The following is a 21016-nucleotide window of genomic DNA, read 5'->3' on the forward strand; positions in this document are numbered from 1 at the left end:
TTCGTGAAGGAACCCACAGTGATTCAAAAAGTGTTGAGAAGATGCAAGACCTCAACTCTTGAATTTTGGATCAAGTACACGGAACATTAACTGCCTATGAAGTGAGAACCTCAAAAGATAGATCTATATTGAAGGGAAGTAGCCTCTAAAGCAGATAAGAAGACCAAGGATGAACAAGAATGCTCAAGCTATGGATAAGATGAAGAAGAGGTCAATTTTGTCAGAAGACTAAAGAATACAAAGGTAAGTTGCCTTTCAGATGTTTTGACTATGGAAAAGAGGGTCATTATGGGTCTAAATGCCCATACAAAAAGGAAGATAATAAACATGATAACAAGCAAAAGAATACGTATAGGAGAGTCAAGAAATATGAGCTTCAAGAAGAAAAGCTTCTATACCCAACACGACGACAACTCCTCAAAGGATATTAATGAACAATTTTCTGATGAAGAAGGGATCAATGATTTCATCCTCGCGGCCATAGTAACCCAAGATGAAGGACATGATTAATATGAATTGGATGAAGAAGAGGTTGAAGTCGATTTGGAAGGTGAAGTAACCAACGCCTTAGAAGAAATGAATAGACTCAGGCAAAAGAATAAGAAAAAAAAACTATTAGGGAAAAGAAGAGCACAAATCAAAAGATCCATCACATCTTCTTTTGAATGTTGTGTTGGAGGAAGCAAAAAAGATTGAAGACATTCTATTACAACAACTACAAGAAAAGGACAAAGAATGTGAAAAACTAAAGGAAGAGATAGTCTCTCTTCGAAAGGAATTAGAAAAAACCAAAGGCTCAATTGAACCAAAACAAAAAATATATAGAAGGATTTGAAAAAATAGATGAAATTCTTAGTGTTTAAACTTGGGGTCCCTAGCATATGGGTCCCCATCTCTAAAAATATGAAATAAAAGTGATAATGAAAAAAAGCCCAACAATAAAAATTCATCACATGCAAATTCATCATTGTGCAATATAAATAGTAAATAGTATGTTGAAATTTTGATGTTCTATGCTTTTTCTTCTCCCTCTCCTACTCTTTCCCATTCTTTCTTCTTGCTCATTTTATTGCAGGTTATATTCCAAAATGGTGTTCTTTTAGATTTTATGTATCATTCCACTTTTGGTTTTCATGATGGTGTTGGGGTGTAGAAATTGAAGGGAAAAAGAAGAAGAGGATAGTGCTCTCCATATGAATGACCCAATGTATGATGAGGACGAAAGGGATGAAGAGGGCGTTGAAATGCAAGGGGAAAAGGCTGCATTGACACTCTTGTGGAATTATGTGACCAAACTTGAAGGGGGGAAAGGTGGTGGAAGCTACAAGTTTTTGTGCCCTCATGATTATCATGGAGGAAAACCTTATAGTGGTTCATATACCCGTGTGAGGAGGCATCTTTGTGGGGTGTTGGAGAATGATGAGAAAAAGGGTCCCAAAGAGATAACAGTTTGCCCTAAGGTTTCAATGGAACAAAGAAGAAAATATGTCCAAATAGAGGAGGTTGCAAAAAAAACAAAAAACTCATTCAGAATCAAGTGCAATTGCAACCTCTAGATTTGGTAGGTCATCTCCTCATGGTACCTCTGCAACCTCTGAAAATAGAAGAACAATAGCAAATTTCTTTAATGTTATTTGGAGGGATGATGTGGATGGAAAGGTGGTTTGGTTTCTTTGTCCTTGTAGTGTACCATTCAATGTACTTCGCTCTCCCTATTGGCCTGATATGGTTAAAGCCATCAATTAAGCCCCAAAATGGTACAAGAGCCCCAACTATAAGAGTGCTAAAACTGTGTTATAACTTATTAGAAAGAGAAAAAGCAGAGGTTGAAACAACTTTGACACATTTTACTAATGAGTGGGTGGATTGTGGTGTATCCATTGTATCAGATGGTTGGACAAATATTAGAAACCAAGATTTGATAAATGTTCTTGGTGTTTCTGTTAGTCGTGCATTGTTTCTTGCAAGTCATGACTCGCCCTCCATCAATGCATCTTCCCAAAATATTGCATATCTCCTATTGAAAAGATTCAAAGATGTTGGTCCCAATAATGGGGTTCAAGTGATCACTAATAATGTAGAAAATTGTGAGGCTGTAGGAAAAATCATTTAGTATACTCACTAGACATCTTTTGGTTTGGGTACTTGGTGCAGACATGAACCTTTTGATGATGGTATTGTGAAGCATAAGGATTGTGGATGGATTAATGAGCTTTACAAGAAAGGTAAGCAAGTCATTAAATATGTCACAAGGCATGCAAGGGTAAGCTACTTTTATGGCACTTACTCCAGGCTGCAATTGTTTAAACTTTCAAAGACTAAATTTGCAAGCTATTACCTCACCTTTAGGTGGCTAGTGAAGGTGAGACAAGTTTTAACTAATATGGTGACACGTGAATCATGGGATGACATGAACATTGATAGAGATGGGGCTAATGCAATCAAGAACACCATTCTTCACAGTTACTTTTGGTCATAGATTAATTTATTTTTTTTGCAATTCACCAAACCAATTTATTACATGATCAAGTTTGTAGATTCAGATCGACGTGTAATTGGGGAGCTGTATGAGCATAAAGATAGCATGTTGCGGCATAGTAAAGACATTTTTGAGTTTGGAGATATCCAGGCTCAAAGACTAGATTTACAAGCTATTACCTCACCTTTAGTTGGCTAGTGAAGGTGAGACAAGTTTTAACTAATATGGTGACATGTGAATAATGGGATGACATGAACATTGATAGAGATGGTGCTAATGCAATCAAGAACACCATTCTTTATAGTTACTTTTGGTCATATATTAATTTTTTTTTTGCAATTCACCAAACCATTTATTACATGATCAAGTTTGTAGATTCAGATCGACGTGTAATTGGAGAGGTGTATGAGCATAAAGATAGCACGCTGGGGCATATTAAAGACATTGTTGAGCCCGGAGATATCACCTTGCACAATTATATTCGTGCAAAGGTGGAAAAACAATGGGAAATGCTAAACATTCCATTGCATGCCTTAGCATATGTTCTGACATTTAAATATTGTCATCCATCATGGCTTTCAATACCAACCCTTGACGGGGGAGCAAGAGAAAGCCACACCTAGATCCAAAGGTTCTATTTGGTTATATGAAAGCATTGAATAAGTTAGTCTCTGGTGAGGATTGTGCCATGCTACGAAAACAATTGAGCAACTATATGCTTGGCACCAGTCCATATGGGACCATCATGCAATTAAAGATCGAGAGAATTTGTCTTCTCTTTAGCGGTGGAACATGCATGGAAGTGCGACTTCACTTGTACAATCTTTGGCATTACAAGTGCTATCATAGGTGGTACACTTCTTATGCAGAGAGAGTACCTATTCTTTCATCCACAGTGTTAAAAATAACAGGTTAAATGTAGATTGGGTAAAGAGCTTGGTCTGTGTTCACTACAACTTGCAATTGTTGACCCATTACTGTGAGGATGCAAAGAATAATACATACTTGAAGGTTTGGGACAAATATCCAGAGGAAGCCAATTTGGAGGTTAGAGTTTTTCAATTAGAGAAATTGGAGGATGCTCTTCTCCAAGATGATGAGGATCGATTTGAGATGGCAACCCCATCCGGTCCTATGGTCCCCAAGCTCCATTCCTCAACTAGTGCAATAGGGGCTTCATCTACAAGCTCAACAGTTCCACAACTTCCATGACCACTATCTTCTTCATTGCCAGCACGTCGACTCAAAGGTTCACGTGGTGGTCGTGGTGTAAGGAAGAGAGATCATTAGATATATTCACAGTTTTCTACTTTTTTCATAGATTAGACTCTAGACTCTAGAGTGTTAGTGTTCTGAATTTGAACTTTTCTTACTCTTCTTAGTTCAATGTGTATGGCGCTGGCCAGGTGGCCTATTCTATAATCACTATTATTTGAATTTTGGTCATGACTCATGTTGACAGTTGCTCACTTGCTAGATAAGTTATTTGGATGTTTTTAACTTCTAAATGTCTAGTTTCTATTATATGCCAAAAATTTTGGTTCTTTCTACCTTCTATTGTCTATGACACACTAAAAAATTTGATGCATGTTTTGAATTGCTAGAATCTAGATGGTTGATCCTCGAATAAATAATCATTGATGTACAATGGATGCCATATCTATCTTGCTTTATGTACCAATATGTATGTTTTCATATTGTCTACAACTATTTTGGTATTTTGGATGTTTTTTAATATAAATGCAATATATATATATATAGACACTTCCGACCTATGTTGCTAGGAAACGTGGGTTCGGGGACAGGGACGGGTACATCAATTTTTGAAACAGGGTGCATGGGTTCGTCGGGGGTATATATATATATATATATATATATATATATATATATAATAGAAATATTATATTTTTCAACTTTAAACAAGAAAACTAAAATATTTATGATTTAAACTTTAAATATTTAAACATGCACATCATTGAACATTCAACATTCACAATGAAATTTCAAAGTTTCTAGTTTGATATGAAGTGCAAATTGGAGACTACATATTAATAAGAATCATGATATATGTCCATTGTCATACTACATTCAAAATTTGTCTTAAGGCATCTCCAAACAAGAACTAGGAAATTTTAAAATACTAAAATAAAAATAGCTAATAGTGAACAATGGCTTCCTCAAGCCATGTCATCACCATCACTCAGATCTTGAGGCTCTTGCTCATCTTGAGGCTCTTGCTCATCCATAGCAACTGGAGGTAGCTCAATAAGGCCACCTGGTTGTATCTCCTCGTCCACGCACATAACATCGTTTGTGTATTGGTCCCATCTCTTGAAAGGACCCTCCTTGTGTCCTATGTCTTTTCGAGATATGATATGAAGCGTGCTATGAACGTAAACTAAGTTCTCGACCTTCTTTGAGCCCAACATATTTCTCTTTACTGGATGTATAAAGGCATAAGTACTCCAATTCCTCTCGCAAAATGAAGAACTAGCTACCTAGAATATTAGGGGAAGCCCATTAAATTAATTAAAAAATAAAAAATAAAAACTAAAATGAACCCCAAAAAACCCAAAAGAACCCGATTTTGGGGTTCCAAGTATTCATCAGTAGGGTTCTCCATACGCGTCAAGACAAAAGAACCCAATTTTTTTAATGAAGAACCTAGTTCTTATGGGTTCTTCTCAGAAGCACCCGAACCCGAATTCGGTACTTGGGACAAGAACCCGGGACGGGTTCGAGAACCCCACCCCCGGGTTCGGGAACCCGTGCAACATAGCTTCTAACGCTTCGGTTCCAAAAAACATCCCTGCTTCATGTAACATTGGTTTAAAGCTAAGTTACCAGAAATGCCTGAAGAATTTGCCAGAAACGCGTAATCCTTTTTCCGATACGGAAACAGATATGATTCTTGTTGAAAACGCTGTAAAAACGTTTTTGTGCAATTTCAAAAAATCAGAAACTTCAAATTTGGATTTGGATACATTTCCAATGGATTTAAATTTTTTTGGATCCATTTCCTCGAAAATCGTGATCGAAATCAACCCTTAAAATGTTAAAAAGCGCGAAACTCTGTATAGCCATAAATAAATAATAAAAATGAAAAAATCAGATTTGTAAATAAACTCACTATAAACACAATCTCAAAACGTCTCCTCTAAACCTTTAGAAACAATGACACTCCATATATTTATCAAGGATTCGTACTAAGAAAAGATAGATGTTAAAAAATGCAAACAAAAGGGTTTGATGAATGTCTTCGTAAAGAGATTTATTTGAGCGATTAATTTTCAGTTTGGTTAAGGTTTTGTTAATTGTCACTGATTTTGCTCTTGATTTCATAAATCCCTCCAATATAACAAATCTTCTCTAGCCAATGTTTTGCCTGCATATAGTTAGGAGACCAAGCTGATGTTGAGAAGATTGAAATGTTCAAATAGGTCTTGATGGAATATCCCAATGATCCCACGGGGCTTTTAATTGCCATGGAAGGAAGATAGACATCATCTGCCATGCATGAGATGTCCTTTGAAGGAGTTGGACCCGAAAGCACAAAGGCTGTAGCATTTCTGATTACATTACTAATGATGATGATAATATGTTGAATGTTATAGTAATCACTAATGATGATGATTTGTTTATTTTGAATTCATGATGATGATTATGCATTTTTAGATATAGATTCTAGATTCTAAAAGATGAATGGTAATATATATATATATATATATATATATATATGCCGTTTCCTTGTCATATCATATCCTGATTTTTTGAAAATTTGTTGTATCCATTTCAAATCTTTGGAAAATCACTTACAATATAGTCTGCAATTCGTGTCAAATTCATAAACAAGTTTGAGCACCATTCAGGACTAAGTAACTCTAATCAATCAAGCCTCTGCAATTATAGTTGATACAGACTTATGTGGACCTTCAAGAACTGAAAAACCAAGTGGAGAGCAATATTTTATGCTGATTATTGATGATTATAGCAGATTGCCTTGGACTACATTTTTGAAAGGGAAATATGAAGCGTTTGAAATGTTCAAAGTCTTCAAAGCCCTTGTTGAAAATCAAATTGATTGCAAATTGAAATTCCTAAGGTCTAGTAGAGGTGGGGGATTTACTTCAGGAGAGTTTGATGATTTTTATGAAGAACATGGAATAAGAAGACAATTCTCAATTGCAACCACCCCACAACAAAAACAAAATTGTGTGGTGGAGAGGCAAAACAGATCAGTACAGCAAATGGCTTGAGCAATGTTAAATGAAAGAAACCTTCCAAACACTTTTTGGGCTTAAGTTCATGCAACAGTTCATATTTCAAATAAAGCATACCTCGGGCCAAATAGTGACAAGACTTCGTATGAGTTATGGTTATGGTAAACCAACCTCATCAATGTATTTCAAAGTCTTTGGGAATAAGTGCTACATCAAAATTAATGATGACAATCTTGGTAAGTTTGATGCTAGCATTTATGGAGTCTTTTTAAGATATTCAACTAAAAGAAAAGGCTATAGATATTATAATAAAATATTATGCAAAATTGTAGATAGCATTGATGTGAAAGTGGATGAATCTTTACCTCTGAAGGAGAAGCAGGCAAAATGTCTCGGCCCAATTAATCAAATTAGCAATGAGAGTGAGTAAAAACAACATGAGGAAGAAGAAGCAAAGGTAGGATGCTCTCCTCAAAAGCCTCCTTCATGGTATGTGGAAAGGAATCATCCTAAAATCAAATTCTTGGTGACAAGGAAGTAGGAGTTCAAACTAGAAAATAGTTAATAAGCACTCATAGTCAAGCACATATTGTCATGTTGTCCACGAATGCACCCAAAGATCCTTTTCAAAAAAGTCAAGATAAGCATTGGATAAGTGCCATGAATGAGAAATTAGATCAAATTGAGATACATCAGACTTGGGAATTGGTTCCAAAGGCCAAAAATTAAATGGTCATAGGTACAAAATGGGTCTTCAAGAACATGTTAAATGAGGATGGACAAAGCTAGGTTAGTGCATAAAGGATATGACCAGATTTAAGGAATAGGCTTTGAAGAAACTTTTGCTCCTATAGCAATATTAGAAGCAATAGGAATGTTTTATAGCATTTGCTTGTCACAAAATTTTCATATTTTATCAGATGTATGTAAAATCAACATTCTTGAATTGAGAACTTGAAGAAGTTTATATGGAATCGGTGGCCAAAGAATCCTGAGGATGTATGATGGGTAAAAAAGGCATTCTATGGACTAAAGCAAGCACCAAAGGCATGGTATTCTAGTTTAGACAAATATCTACAACAACAAGGCTTCAAAAGAGGGACAACTGATAATAATTTGTATATCAAATCTGAAAATGAAAATATTTTAGTCATTATTGTTTATGTTGATGAAATAATCTTTGGTAGTAATGCAAATTTCTTCCGCCAAAAGTTTGTAACTAAAATGCAAAACGAATTCAAGATGTTTATCCTTGGAGAATTCTCATTCTTCGTTGCTTTACAAATTACACAATCAACAAAAGGCATGTTCATTTCCCAAGGCAAGTATCTCAAAGAAATGTTGAAGAAGTTTGGAATGGAAGAGTGTTCACCTGTTAGTACTCCTATGGTCATTGATGTAAGCTAAGCAGAGACAATGAGTCACCAAAGGTAAATAAAAAAATGTTTTAATCAATGATTGGCAGCTTCTTGTACTTAACAGAGTCGAGGCCAGACATAATGCAGGTTGTTGATTTGGGAGAAAGATAACAATCAGCTCCCAAGCAAAGTCATTTGTTAGCTGAAAAAAGAATTTTCAAGTATCTAAAAGGCACAAAGGACTATGCATTGTGGTATCTAAAGGTGCAAAACTTCTCATTCACTACATACACAGACATTGATTAGGCTAGCAGTATAGATGATAAAATAAGCACAATTGATGGTGCTTTCTTTCTAGGGAATTGCTTGGTGGCATGGTTGAGAAAAACACAAACTTCTATCTAACTTTCTATGCTAAGGTCAAGTAGATAGCAGTTGCAGCATGTTACACTCAGATTTTGTGGATGAAGTGGACATCGCAAGACATGAAAGTAACTTATGATGAACCCATTCCTATTATATGTGATAACACAATTGTTAAAAGTATATCGAAGAAGCATGTTCTTCACTCAAAAACAAAACATATACTTAATAAATTAATACTTTCTTAGAGAACAAGTGGTTGATTAGATTGTAAGGTTGGAATATATATATCAATAAAGAACAAATTGTTAGTTTATGGTATCAACAGACAAGTGTTCTAGTCTTTATGATGTCTAAGAGGCTAAGGAACACGAGATCTCCAAAACCCAGAAAAGGTTTTGTGAGATAAGACTCGAAAATGCCTTAATTAAATTAATTAACCAATAATTTAATTATTTCTCGAGTCTAGCTTTTAGGGAAGTTGGTTAATTAAAGTTAATTAATTAAGGTAATTTAATTTTGCTCTAGAGACTCCTAATGATGGATTCAAAGTGATCTAAGCCATTGATCGAGATTAGATCTTGGTCGTTGGTCGCCCAACAAAAGATTATAAGAGCAAGTCGAGAACTTGGAGAAGGGCCATTGAGTATCATTTTAGCAGTTTGACTACCCAGATTGCAACATTCAACAAGGTCATAGTTAAAGCTAGTGAAAGCATCAAAACGAGGGATTAATGGAGATTCGGGTGCAAAGATTTTAGAGGAAGATTTCCTCAGTGTTTCCAGTGTCGCGAAGATAGGAAAGAGGGAGGCCAAATTATTTGCAAAGGTGGTTGTACAGAGCAGTGTGAATGGCTAGAAACCCCAGTGCGAGTCGTCGAAAGAGACTTGTTTCAATTGCTAGAGGCCGGATCAATGTTTGGAGGTAGATGGAGGTTGGACATCTCACCTTGAGGCAAATTCAGAGTTGTACGAATTTATTCAGCCAGACAATGCATATTCTAGGCTACATTGTGAGTAGCCAGGGAGAGTGCAAGTAGGCTAAAAGAGGCTAGATTAGTTGCAAAGGGAGACAAGGGTGTCTTCCAACATATTTTCCTTGTTGTACATTGTTGGAGCTTGGCCAGTTGGCGGGCAAATTATTGTAATCATGAATTTGCTAAAGAATAATATAAAACTCTCATCTACTGCACTGGTTTTCCCTTTAGGGTTTTTCCAAGCACATTTGTCTAAAAATAACAGTGAATTTTTGTGTGCTCATATATTTCTCAATTTTGTATTTTTATATTTCCGCAACGTTTTTATTGTAAAGAATGCATTAGTGATTTAATCATTATTTGTCGAATAATAATTCAAAAGACAAATAAATTGCTAACAATTAGAAAATTAAACTCCAATTGTTGCATTCAAGGAATTGTCACATGGTATCAGAGCAAAGGATCATATCAAAGAGGCTCTAGGCTAAAGGAAGCAAGATTGTCCTGTTTCAGAGGGAGATTTGAAGCACAAATTCTAGATTTGTGAAGGCCAACCAAGTAGTACAAATTGTTGGAGGCAGAAATTTGATTCCCAGTCCAAGTTAGAGGAAAAGTTTGATTTGCCTTTGGAGTAGTAGCAACGGGCAATAGGGTTGTCGGAGAGGATTTTCGATGAGCAAATCAGAGAGTTCACAGCGCAGATCTAGTGCAGTGATTTTGTAGCAAGGGTTTTGCAGTAGTAGATCAATGCGGGGAAAGAAGAGAATAACACACAGAGGAAATTTCTAGTAAAATTCTTAAAAGTTTTCTTATTTTCCAATTGCAAGAAAGGAGGTCGTAATTTCCAGCAGAAGAAAGCAATAGCAAGCAAAGCGATTTGCTAGTACGAGCTTGCCAGTCTAGCCAGTGCATACTTCAGGGTCTGCAACGTGTGTGCCAGTGCCAAAAAAGGACATTTGGAGGTAGAGCGAGTTGCCCAAAGAGGATTAGCAGGAAGTGCAAATTCCAGGAAGGATAAAAGATGCAAGTGTGAATTACCCAGGAGCAAATCTATGTATTCCAGTGAGTGTGAGTAGGAGGGTGAAGGTCGAGTTAGCTTTGCCAGAAGGAGGAGGAGATCTCCTAGTTTATTTATCTTGTTTTTGAGTATCGCAAAGATGTCTGCAGCAGGACTCAAAGAAGAGGACATGGTGGATGGAGCCTCCAACTTTGGCATCTAGAAGGCCAGGATGCAATTCCTATTAGATGAGCATTGGCTGAAGGAGTTTGTTACAACAATTGTAGCTTGAGCCAATAGACCATATCCAATACCTTGATTTCAAGAAGGATAGGGCCAAAGCCAAGAGGATGGTCCTAGACAAGGTTTGGGATCATATTGTCCTGCATATTACAGATAAGAACACAACAAAGGAAATGTGAGATGCCATCACCAAACTATAGCAAGATTCATCAAAGAATTAGAAAATGATCCTCAAGGAGAAGTTGAGAACGGTCAAGATTCAGAAGGGCGAGAATGTTACATCTTGTCTCACCAAAATTCAGGGTTCAAAGGTGAACTTGTAGTTGTTGGAGAGAAACCATTAGATAGTGAGTTGGTGAGCCTAACACTCAATGAGTTTCCCAAGGAATGGTGTACATTTATCCAAGTGATTTCTAGACAAGACACACTTCATAATTGGGAGTGCCTATGGAGTGATTTCACTCAGGAGGAGCTGAGGCTTAGTCTCGTAGATGGTACCACCAACATCAATGGATAGGGACCGAAGGTAGAGAAGGAAGAAGAAAACATTGCTCTTGCTTCAAAAGGGAAAGGAAAAGCGAAGGAGGGTCCCAGCTAAGGAGAAGACTCTAAAGAAGAAAAGAAGAAGAAGGACCTACCGAAGGTCAAGTGCTTTTGTTGTGATGAGTTTGGTCACTGCATCACCCAGTGTCCGAAGAGGAAAAAGGACAAGAAGGGGGAGCAAACAACAACTTTGGTAGAGATTGATGGCTTGTCCACCAGATTGGAGTATGAGTTCGTGATGTTTGCAACATTATCCTCAAGTGGAGGAGGAGTATGATACTCCAGTATGCCAAATCGAGTAGGATTTGAGGGAGGAGCAGCATGAGGGCTAGATCTAGCCGTAGAGAGCTTGATCAGTAGATCCAATCCAATTGTTGTACATTCTTCACATGGATCAATGCCTTCGCAATGGGAGCCCATAGTAATAAAGTAACAAGAGGATTGAAGGGTTAGCAAGGCACAACCAGATTCTCGAGGGACAGTGCAAAGCTAATTGCAGACAGATACTCGAGAGACAATTGTAGAGCTAGTTAGGTGTAATCAAACACTTAGTAGACAGTGCAGAGCTAGTTGTAGTCGAAGACTCAAGAGACAGGTGCAAAGCTAGTTGCAGTAAGAGACTCAAGAGAAAGGTGCAGAGCCAGCTGCTGTGACACAGTAGATCATTGAGAGTTTGAGACTCAGAAGGAGTCTAGGTTCAAAGGGAACAACCCTATGGAAGCTAGATCTTCAAGATTTATGAGATCAGTTTACGTAGGTGCAATGATGACTTCAGCACAGAGGCATCAACAATGTGAGATTAAAGTATGCGCAGTAGCATGGTGGACAATGACAACCAGAGTATTTTCTTCACAGTGATTTCTAGTGATAGGTTGTCAGATCAATTTGAAGATGTGAAGGAAGGAAGTTTCACAGATGTCAGACAACAGCAACATGGATCAATTCAACTATAACATTTTCCCACAAATCAGTAGGTGGTTGATATACTCACGAAGGCTCTAGAGAGGGCAAGTTCGTCTATTTCAAAGAACAAATGGATATAGTGGAGAACACCTTCCTCGCTAAGAGGGAGTGTTAGTTTATGGTAGCAACATGCATGTGTTTCAGTCTCTATGATGTTTAGCAGGCTAAGGAACATGAAATCTCCAAAACCCAGAAAAGATTTTGTGAGATAAGCCTAAAAAACAACTTAATTAGCCAATAATTTGATTATATCCTAAGTCTAACTTTGGGAAGTTGGTTAATTAGAGTTAATTATTAAGGTAATTCAATTTTTCTCTAGAGACTTTTGTTGATGGAGTCAAAGTAATTTAAGCCATTGATCAAGATTAGATCTTGCCCATTGGTTGCTGAACAAAGGATTATAAGAGTAAGTCAAGGGCTTGGAGAAGGGGATTTGAGTATCATTTGATTAGTTCAACTACCTAGCTTGGAGCATTCAAGAAGGTCGCAATTGAAGCTAGGTAAAGCATCAAAACGAGGGATCAACATAGATTATGGAGGAAGATTTTCTCAGTATTTTAGTGTCTGAGAGACAAGAAAGAGGGAGGTCGAATTATTTGCAGAGGAGGCCGTACAGAGCAATGCGAATAGACAAAAGAGACTTGTTTCAGTAGCTAGAGGTCGATTCAGTGTTTTGGAGGTAGAGTGAGTTTGTTCTAGAGGCAATGCGAGGTTGGACGTCTCACTTGGAGGCATATCTGAGGTTGTAAGCATTTATTCAACCATGTGATGCGTATTTTGAGCTACAGTGCGAGTAGCGAGGGAGAGTGCGAGTAGGCTAGAAGAAGTTGGATCTGTTGTAAAGGAAGACAAGGATGTCTTCCAACATATTTTTCCTATTGTAGATTGATGGAGCCATGCTAGTTTGGCAGGCAAATTATTTTAATCTTGAATTTAATGAAGAACAATACAAAACCCTCATTTGTTGCATAGGCTTTCCCTTCGGGGTTCTTCCAAGGACATTTGTCCGTAAATAACAGTGTCATTTTTTGTGTGTGCATCTATTTCTCAGTTCCACATTTTTTATATTTCCGTGGCGTTTTTATTGTGAAGAATGCATCAATGATTCAATCATTATTTGCCAAAAATAATTCAGAAGACAAATAAACTGTTAACAATTAGAAGATTAAACTCTAGCTGTTGAATTCAAGGAATTTTCACACAAATAGTTGATATATTAGCCAAGCCCCTTGTTGGAGAAGCCTTTGAGTATTTGAGGCAAAAGTTAGGAGTGATGTCTCCCCTCATCTCTTTACTAGTCTTCTTCACAAGGGAAGAGGGAAATTGTCCAAATATGTTAAGGATAGTTGTATGTTAGGATGTCAGTGAAAAGAAAAGAGAGTGAGTTTAGGGGGGAACTTCAAGATCAGTGAGAGTAGGACATGTTCAAGATGAGGAGAGTGCATTATAAGAACGATGAAATGAAAACTTTACATGTCTTATAATATTTTTTGCTTGTCTTCCTTCAATTGGTATCAATTTATTTAAGTAGTAACAACCATTTTGTTCAGCAACCTATTATCTAGTTAGGGAGAGCAGCTAAAGCCCTTTGACATTAATGTTAAAGGGGAAGAATGATCAAACATTGGCGCCTCAAAGCAAAGAAGAGAATGAACAAACATTAGCACTTCAAAGCAAGGGAGAGTGAGTAGACAACTTCACAATTACCAGAGTTAGTGGGAGTTTAATAACTTGACAAGGGAGTCAAGGCTTCGAAACCTATAATGACAAGCAATGTTTCATGGTTTTTCCATCAATGCCGAAGGGGGAGATTGTTGAGATGGTTAGCAGTTTGTTGTTGTCATTGTTGTCAAAGTCTCGTGATTGATGTCAAGTTCAGGGGGGGCTTGTTAAGTGTGATTTCAAGTTCAGGGTGAGCTTGTTAAGTGTTATGTCAAGTTCAGGGCGAGCTTGTTAAGTGTTATGTCAAGTTTCAGGGCGAGCTCGTTGAGTTTAGTAGCAATGTGCTAAGCTTACGACGTCATTGATGTTTTAGTTGTTTGCTAAGTAGCTTATATTTTGAAGGCATTTTTCCTATAGGTACCTTGTTCAAAAGACCATGAAAAGTGCTTGGTTAGATAGTCGTCTTAGAGAGCTTTCCAATAGTATATGGCACTTAGTAACTCTCGAAGAATGAAGAGAAAACTTGAGTTTGATGTGATGGATGATAGCAAGACCTAGTCATGGTTTCGATGGATCAATGGATATTTGGCCATTCATAGGTCGAGTTGGACGGATGTTGATCAAGCAGGTCAGATGGGCAGATGCGGGATTAATTTGAGCTTTCACTATCTATTTGGGCATCCACGGTGTTGGAATTATAACAAGCAATACACAGAGAATATTGTTGGATACCAAATTTCCCAGCGCCAAACTGAAGTAGACCCTAGTATGATGTGGTTGCACGCATGGCACTAGATGGTAGAGACAGGTGGCAAATTGATAATGTGGCACCCAAAATTGAAGAAACGTGGCAGGTCGATTTAGCATTTTTGAGTGGCCAAGTGGCCCATTTTTGGATGACACGTGGCTACTACATGGCATGATAGGTGGCAGAGAGTGACGTGGGAGTGATGTGACATGAGTCATGACATGTGGAAGAGAAAAGATGTGATAGTGGTGTGGCATGACATGTGACAAAGAGACAACATGGCAAATGATGTGGCAATGACATGGCAGATGATGTAGCATACCTTGGGATTTGTGCCAAGAAGTTGGTTTGGCAAGGCTTTAAGTGTTATGGAAATTTGGCGTTTATCCGTGATTTTGAGTCCAGAGGCATAAGACCATCTGAGCATCCAATTGTTGGGCTGAGCAAGTGATTGTCAAGTTTAGTCAGGACCAGATCCTAGACTTAGGACAAAGTGGCAAGTGGCATCCAAATTCGTGATGGTATAATCTAGTATGAAGGTGAGTGGGGACAGGATCCCTGAAATCATCTGAATGAAAGGACGTTCGGGTCTAGAACATATCCAAGAGCACACTACTGAGCACAGAGTTGAAAGGCCATATGTCAAATTGTGAAGAACATTCACCAAAACAGTGAAGTGTCAGATTGCATAGGTCTAGGGCTAATCGCCTATTGGGCCTAAGGCCTTGATCTTGCCTCTGTGTCATATGCGTCATTGGGCTAGGCCTCAAGGGACACAATCAAAATTTGGTGGCATTTCGAGCACCAAATTTAATAAATGAGGTCGGAAATTTGGTGGTAGAGAGACACCAAAAAATTGGGAAAATACCCAAAATCTGAGATAGCTGCAGAAATCAAACAATGGGAATTAAATGTCTTACGTTTTCATGATTTAGAGGACAGAAAGGCTATTGAAAGCAAACGGAATTGTGGCAATTCGTGAGAGGGAGCAAAGCTGCAAAAATATATATGAACTGAGATCCTGATTGGGCAGAAGATTGATGAAAAGAGAGAAAGATAGACAGTGGGCATGAGAGGACTGGGCACAGGTTTAAACTACTAAATTTCATAAATCTGAAGCAGATAAGAGACACAAGGTGTAGAGAATAGCTGAGCAGAGGCTGAAAGTGGAGATTGATTGAGATCTGAAGTTGTTGTATACAAGAATATTGCTGAGAAACAGAGAAAGAGAGGGTGCTGCAAAGAAAAGATCAGGGAAGCTGGCAGAACTAATATTAAAATTGTCTATCAAGGTATTGGTGTCTCTGAAGATCAGCAGGTTGGTACCTGCAAACAATGGGAGTTGATGCTTGCAAAGAAAAATGGGGTTGGAGCCTCCTTTAGGTTGGTGCCTCTTTGATGAAGTTTACAACAAACAAACAACTCTTTATAGTAATAATTATAAATGCAATATTCCAAACTACAGCTGTCTTGGAGCATGAGAATAGAACTTACACTTATCATGATATGGCTCTTATGGTTGTTTGGGACTCAGTCTTGCCGGTCTCTTATTCCTTGAAAGCTAAGTTCAGGGATACTTTTTTTAACAACAGACCACATTTGCATCTTTGAAGAGATTAAATGATTGAAGTGTATCAAGAGTTAAAGACCAGTGAGAGCAATATTTTTTTTCCAGATGCTTAATAACCCAACAAGGGCAATGGAGGACACTGGCATCTCGGCAAAGTCAGCTTATCTCTTGTTTTTGGAGTACACTTAATCGTTAGTTTCTCTCGATTGATTTTGTTTTGTGCATTTCTAGAAGTTTTTAATAGTTGAACAATTCTTGCTTCTGAGATGTCTATTTTTAGCAAGGGATTCATAGTGAGTGAGTTTGAGTATAACACGAAAGATATAGAATTCAGTTGCCTGGAGAACTTTTTTTTATTTCATGGTGCAATGGATGAATTGATGGAACTGAAATCAGTATCAACCCCACCGGAGATTAGAGCGCAGGTCATGCAGTAAAGCATAGAAGAAGAATAATCTACTGACATGGGGGAAATATAGCTTCTCGGTGATTAGTACAATGAGTATTATCGTGCTTTATTACACCATGTTGTATTTTAACATTTGTCTGTTTCTCTAGAAGGGAAGTGCTTCCAAATTTCCAAAGTTGGCAGAATTGTAGGATTGCTGAAACGACTTCTTCAGGATTAAACTAAATTCAGTGACATAATATCCATGAACGAAAATGGCATCATATTCCATAAATTCACACACATTAACAAAGAACTTCGCTTGTGCTATAATCTTATCTAAGATTCTCTTGAATACTCCTTGTGAACTTCATTTTCTAACTTGTTTTCCAAGGCTATATGATTCTCGATGAAGTGTTTATTCAGCCTACCTTTTTATTTAATTGTGTTAAATTGGCAACTAGGGCCAAACTCCATGTGGGTCAGCTTATTTATGGCAGCTGATAATTTTATTGGATCCCTCTCGTCGAGAGGTGTAGGATTGATCCAAAGATCATCCGATTCCGATAAGTATTTATGGAGATATGAATTTATTTTGTTTATGTAATTATTACCAAGCCGACCAGCTCTTATGTAGGCTCTAGAAGCCCAACCGACGTGTCTATTCAACCTCTAAGTTTTTAGTATAAATAGAAGAGAACTTGAAGACATTTTACACACATCTCTTGTGATCTCTCTCCACGTGTTTGGGTTTTGTGGACAGAGAGATCTAGAGGAGAATACGTTATTCTAAAGGCTGATCTAGCCTTACCCTAGTTGCAGTCAAAGAAGGCATAATCGCAGTCTGATTGGAGCTCAAGTGCCCTAGCCGCAGGTCAATCAGCAGCCCTAATCTACGCAGTCAAGGAGGATTCCATAATGTAGTAAAGGGAGACTTGAACGCTGTCAAAAGAAACCCTAAACGAGATCTAGCCGCAGTCATAAAGGTTATCTAAGCCGCAGTTGGAAAGGCCTGAACCAGCAGTATGTGAAGGCCTGAATCCGCAGTTCTAAAGAGCCCTTATACGCTGTCCCAAGAGGCCCTTACACGCTAAGAATAGGTGCCCTAAATCTGCAGTATATTGGGCCCTAATTCTCTGTTTTATTGGGTGCAGGTAAGGGCATTTCCAGTGAAGGAAGAGGGGACGTTTAGGTCACTCCTATGACTGTTTTGGAGTGAAAATTAACCAGCAGAAAGGCCTCAATAAAGGAGACAAAATTCTGGGCTGATTTGAATATTATGTGTGGGCTGGAAACTCTGTTTCAGCAGGCCGTGGGTACAGGAAGCCACCTGTGGTAGGCCGCAGGCCCTTACCCCACTGAAAAGGCATTGCGTGGGACTGTTTTGGGGCTAGATTGAGCCCTAATCAACAGTGTGGATGCAGAGGACTTATACAAGGGTAGCACGTAGTTTTTGAAGGTTGTTTGGTGACTTGGTTAAGGGCTGTTGCAGCATATGGATGCCCTAACCAGTCACAATTAGGAGCAGCAGCGAAAACAGATTGGAACAACAATTTATGCCTTGTGTTGGGTCAAGGAAGTTGATCAGTTTTGGATCAGATGGTTGGGCAACCTGTGGGAGCAAATTTGGAGGCTTGATTGGGTGATCGTAAGCCTTCATTAGTGCAGATCTGACAGTGTTGTAGTGTTGCAACATGATGATGCAAAGGCAGCATGGGTAGCATGCAGCGTGATGATGTACAGACAGCAAAGAAGATATGAATCTCCACTAGGAGTATATTACAATGAAAAGACCAGATCTGTCATTCTTGTTGATTTGGGGTAGCAATGTGATGCTGTATAATGAGAGCAACATTACAGTCATTGAGGTGCAGATCCATGATGATTGAGAACAACTCAATAATTTCTGGAAGCAACACTACATAATGAATGGGCAACATGATAGAATCATGCAGCAGCACAACACATGGGCAGCATGATGTATGAGTTCATGGACAACATGATGTGTGGACAGCACAGTGATCATGAGCAGCATGATGATGCTATACGGTCAGGTGCAGCAAATGGACGAGATGCAGAATGATGATAGGTGAAGGAGTCACCTTGGAGGATCAGTTGAAGCAGAATGTCTTCAACTGATCTCATCGTTATAGAAGATGATCTATGCTTAGATCTAGACAAGTCAAAGTGTTGACTTCTATTGTAATTGTACTCTCTCTCTTTCTCTGCTGAACTTTGAAGATAAAAGAAGATTTGATCAAAGGGTTTCCCCACACATTGTGGGGTTTGTCCCTGGCTCGCGCCATATCTTGTGTCCTCTTGTCTTGGCTTGTCTTCTGCATATTATATTTATGTTCTATCTGCAGTTTATCGTAATGCTGATGTGATTGCTAACTGTGAAATTTTAAATAAATTGCTCTAGCATAGAACATACCTAAACTTAACAAATTGGTTTGTGAGCAAGGCCATATTTAGGTCCTTGATCAATTAAAATCTGAAGTACTATGGTTATGGCATGTTAAATAGAGAAGATAAGTTATCCTCTGTGATGTCATTCTCTGAGTTTTTGGTCCGAATCTCTGATACATGGAACATGTTTAGAACCTAGGTTTAGTCAAGGATGCACTTATATTTATTGACCAGTATGGTAATATTTTTTGCTGTTTCCAGGTGTTACTGACAAGCTTGCAAATGTAGATTTGAGTTTGTCTATTCCTATAACAAAAGGGGAATTTTCAGTCATGCAGTCTAGTTTCAATGTATGGTATAAATTATCCCTGGTATCCCTGACATTTTCTTTTCTAAACTTCATACATATTGTGCTTGTTTGCCAGTAAATATTTGAAGCGGTGAGTTGATTCTGTCTTGCAGTTTATCTTGCCTTATCTCATGGGCTGGCATGCCTATACAGACTCCACAAAGTCCAATGAGTCTGGCTATTTCATGTCTGGTAGCCCTATTATTGCCAAAAGACCTGATTTAGAGTGGGGTAGGTAATTTGGTTTTGAAGAAAAGATATGCAGACCTCAGGCGAAAGATTTTTAACTGTTTGGGACGCTTACCTGAATGTGCCATTTTAATAGCTATGACAAGTAATGTTCACTGGAGGGAAAAGGTTTTGATTTTGGAAGCGATTGATTTGCGAGATATATAATTTGGTGCAGAGAGATTCTCACTGAGGATGACTCTAGAATTATATTCAAAGTTATAATGTTTCATATCATATATGGCAAATGGATTAAATGCTTAGATTAGTAGTGTTAGAGACATACTGAACATTGGTGTTAAACCTTCAGTTTTATTTGGAACTACAGTAAAATGCCAGTTTCATGGAGATTCTGTTGATGGGAGATTTGATTTCAGTACCAAGGACAGCATGCATCAAGGTTTTTTCCCTCTTAATTTGTAAACATTTTTGTTAGATATTTGGTGTTCTATATCGATGGCGTCTTAAAAGAATGTTGTCTGGGTTTGGTCACAAATATGTTTGGTGGTCTATATCGGTGTAGTCTTAAAAGAGCATTGACTTGTATCATTTCTCTTATTTTGCTATCATTTGAATTAGAATTATTACTACTTTATAGAAATTTTCTGCTCTTTTAATTGCTGAAATATAATATTAGTGAGCTCAGATGATGTGGAGCACACCCTAATCAATTACCTGTCAAATGGTTACAAATGGCAGAAGAAATTAATTCCATGCCTTCCAATTCGCTAATTGTAAGAACGGCAAAAAATGTGGGAACGATCTTCCTGTTTCTTGGAAGGATCATAGGTGGATTGCCTTGATACTCCTTCCTTCCGCAGGCAGTGGTGGAATAAAACTATCACCAGACACTCCTTTTCACTGGTTGTATGGGATGACTGTTTATTTGCTTCTGGTTCTTATGACCGTTGTTACCATCTCTCCTATATATAATTGAAAAATACTGCTACGTTTGAGAATTGCTAACTACTAAAGAACACGTCTTCATTTTCCATTTTGACACTTGATTAGGCAATGTGAGGGTTGGTCGATTAATTGTTTGGTGTATGATGGGCCTAAATTCATTGGTTTGTCTACTGGTTGGGGCTGATTTTGATGATTAAGTTTGACTCCATCAATGATGTTTCAAGGGGATTGGTTAGGCACTTCTATAAATAAGTGAGCTCATGTTGAGCAATACGATGAAAAGTGTAATTAACATGCAATATTGCACTCTGTTAGCAACACGTGAAATAATATTAGATATCATATGGAGAATTTGCTGTATGTGGCATCATCATTTTGTTTCCTTTACATAATTGCATGGGCATAGCAATGTACTAGTAGTGGGGTAAATCAGGCCATAGGTAAAGAGTTCATGTTTAAAAAATATAAAACATTGAAACTTGTTGGAACATCGGTCCATGTGGCCCTCATAGACACTATGTTGCTTGTAGGTGTAAAACTACCATTACAGCAATTTTTATATGCAAATTGTTTGATCACATATGCAAGCTTCAAGGTTTATTTCAACAATTGAG

At 37.9% G+C, this 21016-nt stretch overlaps 1 protein-coding gene across 4 annotated transcripts in view; it reads left to right on the plus strand.

Moving 5' to 3' along the window:
- The window catches only part of LOC149229118 (single-stranded DNA-binding protein WHY1, chloroplastic-like), a 129011-nt gene extending 108334 nt beyond the window's left edge, over window positions 1-20677 (plus strand). The window contains exons 7-8 of one of the 4 annotated variants that reach the window (XM_089378472.1): window positions 19825-19896; window positions 20134-20677. In XM_089378472.1, the coding sequence (XP_089234598.1) occupies window positions 19825-19896; window positions 20134-20228 (167 nt within the window). In that variant the 3' untranslated portion in view covers window positions 20229-20677. Of the gene's footprint in view, window positions 1-19180; window positions 19270-19381; window positions 19948-20133 lie in introns of those variants that run through there. The other 3 variants (XM_089378473.1, XM_089378471.1, XM_089378470.1) reach the window with 3 other exon arrangements.
- Window positions 20678-21016: the final 339 nt, after the last annotated feature.

The sequence above is a fragment of the Pinus tabuliformis genome, chromosome J, assembly GCF_031772625.1.
Source record: "Pinus tabuliformis cultivar Carrire ecotype Pingquan chromosome J, CPIR1, whole genome shotgun sequence".
Lineage (NCBI taxonomy): Eukaryota > Viridiplantae > Streptophyta > Pinopsida > Pinales > Pinaceae > Pinus > Pinus tabuliformis.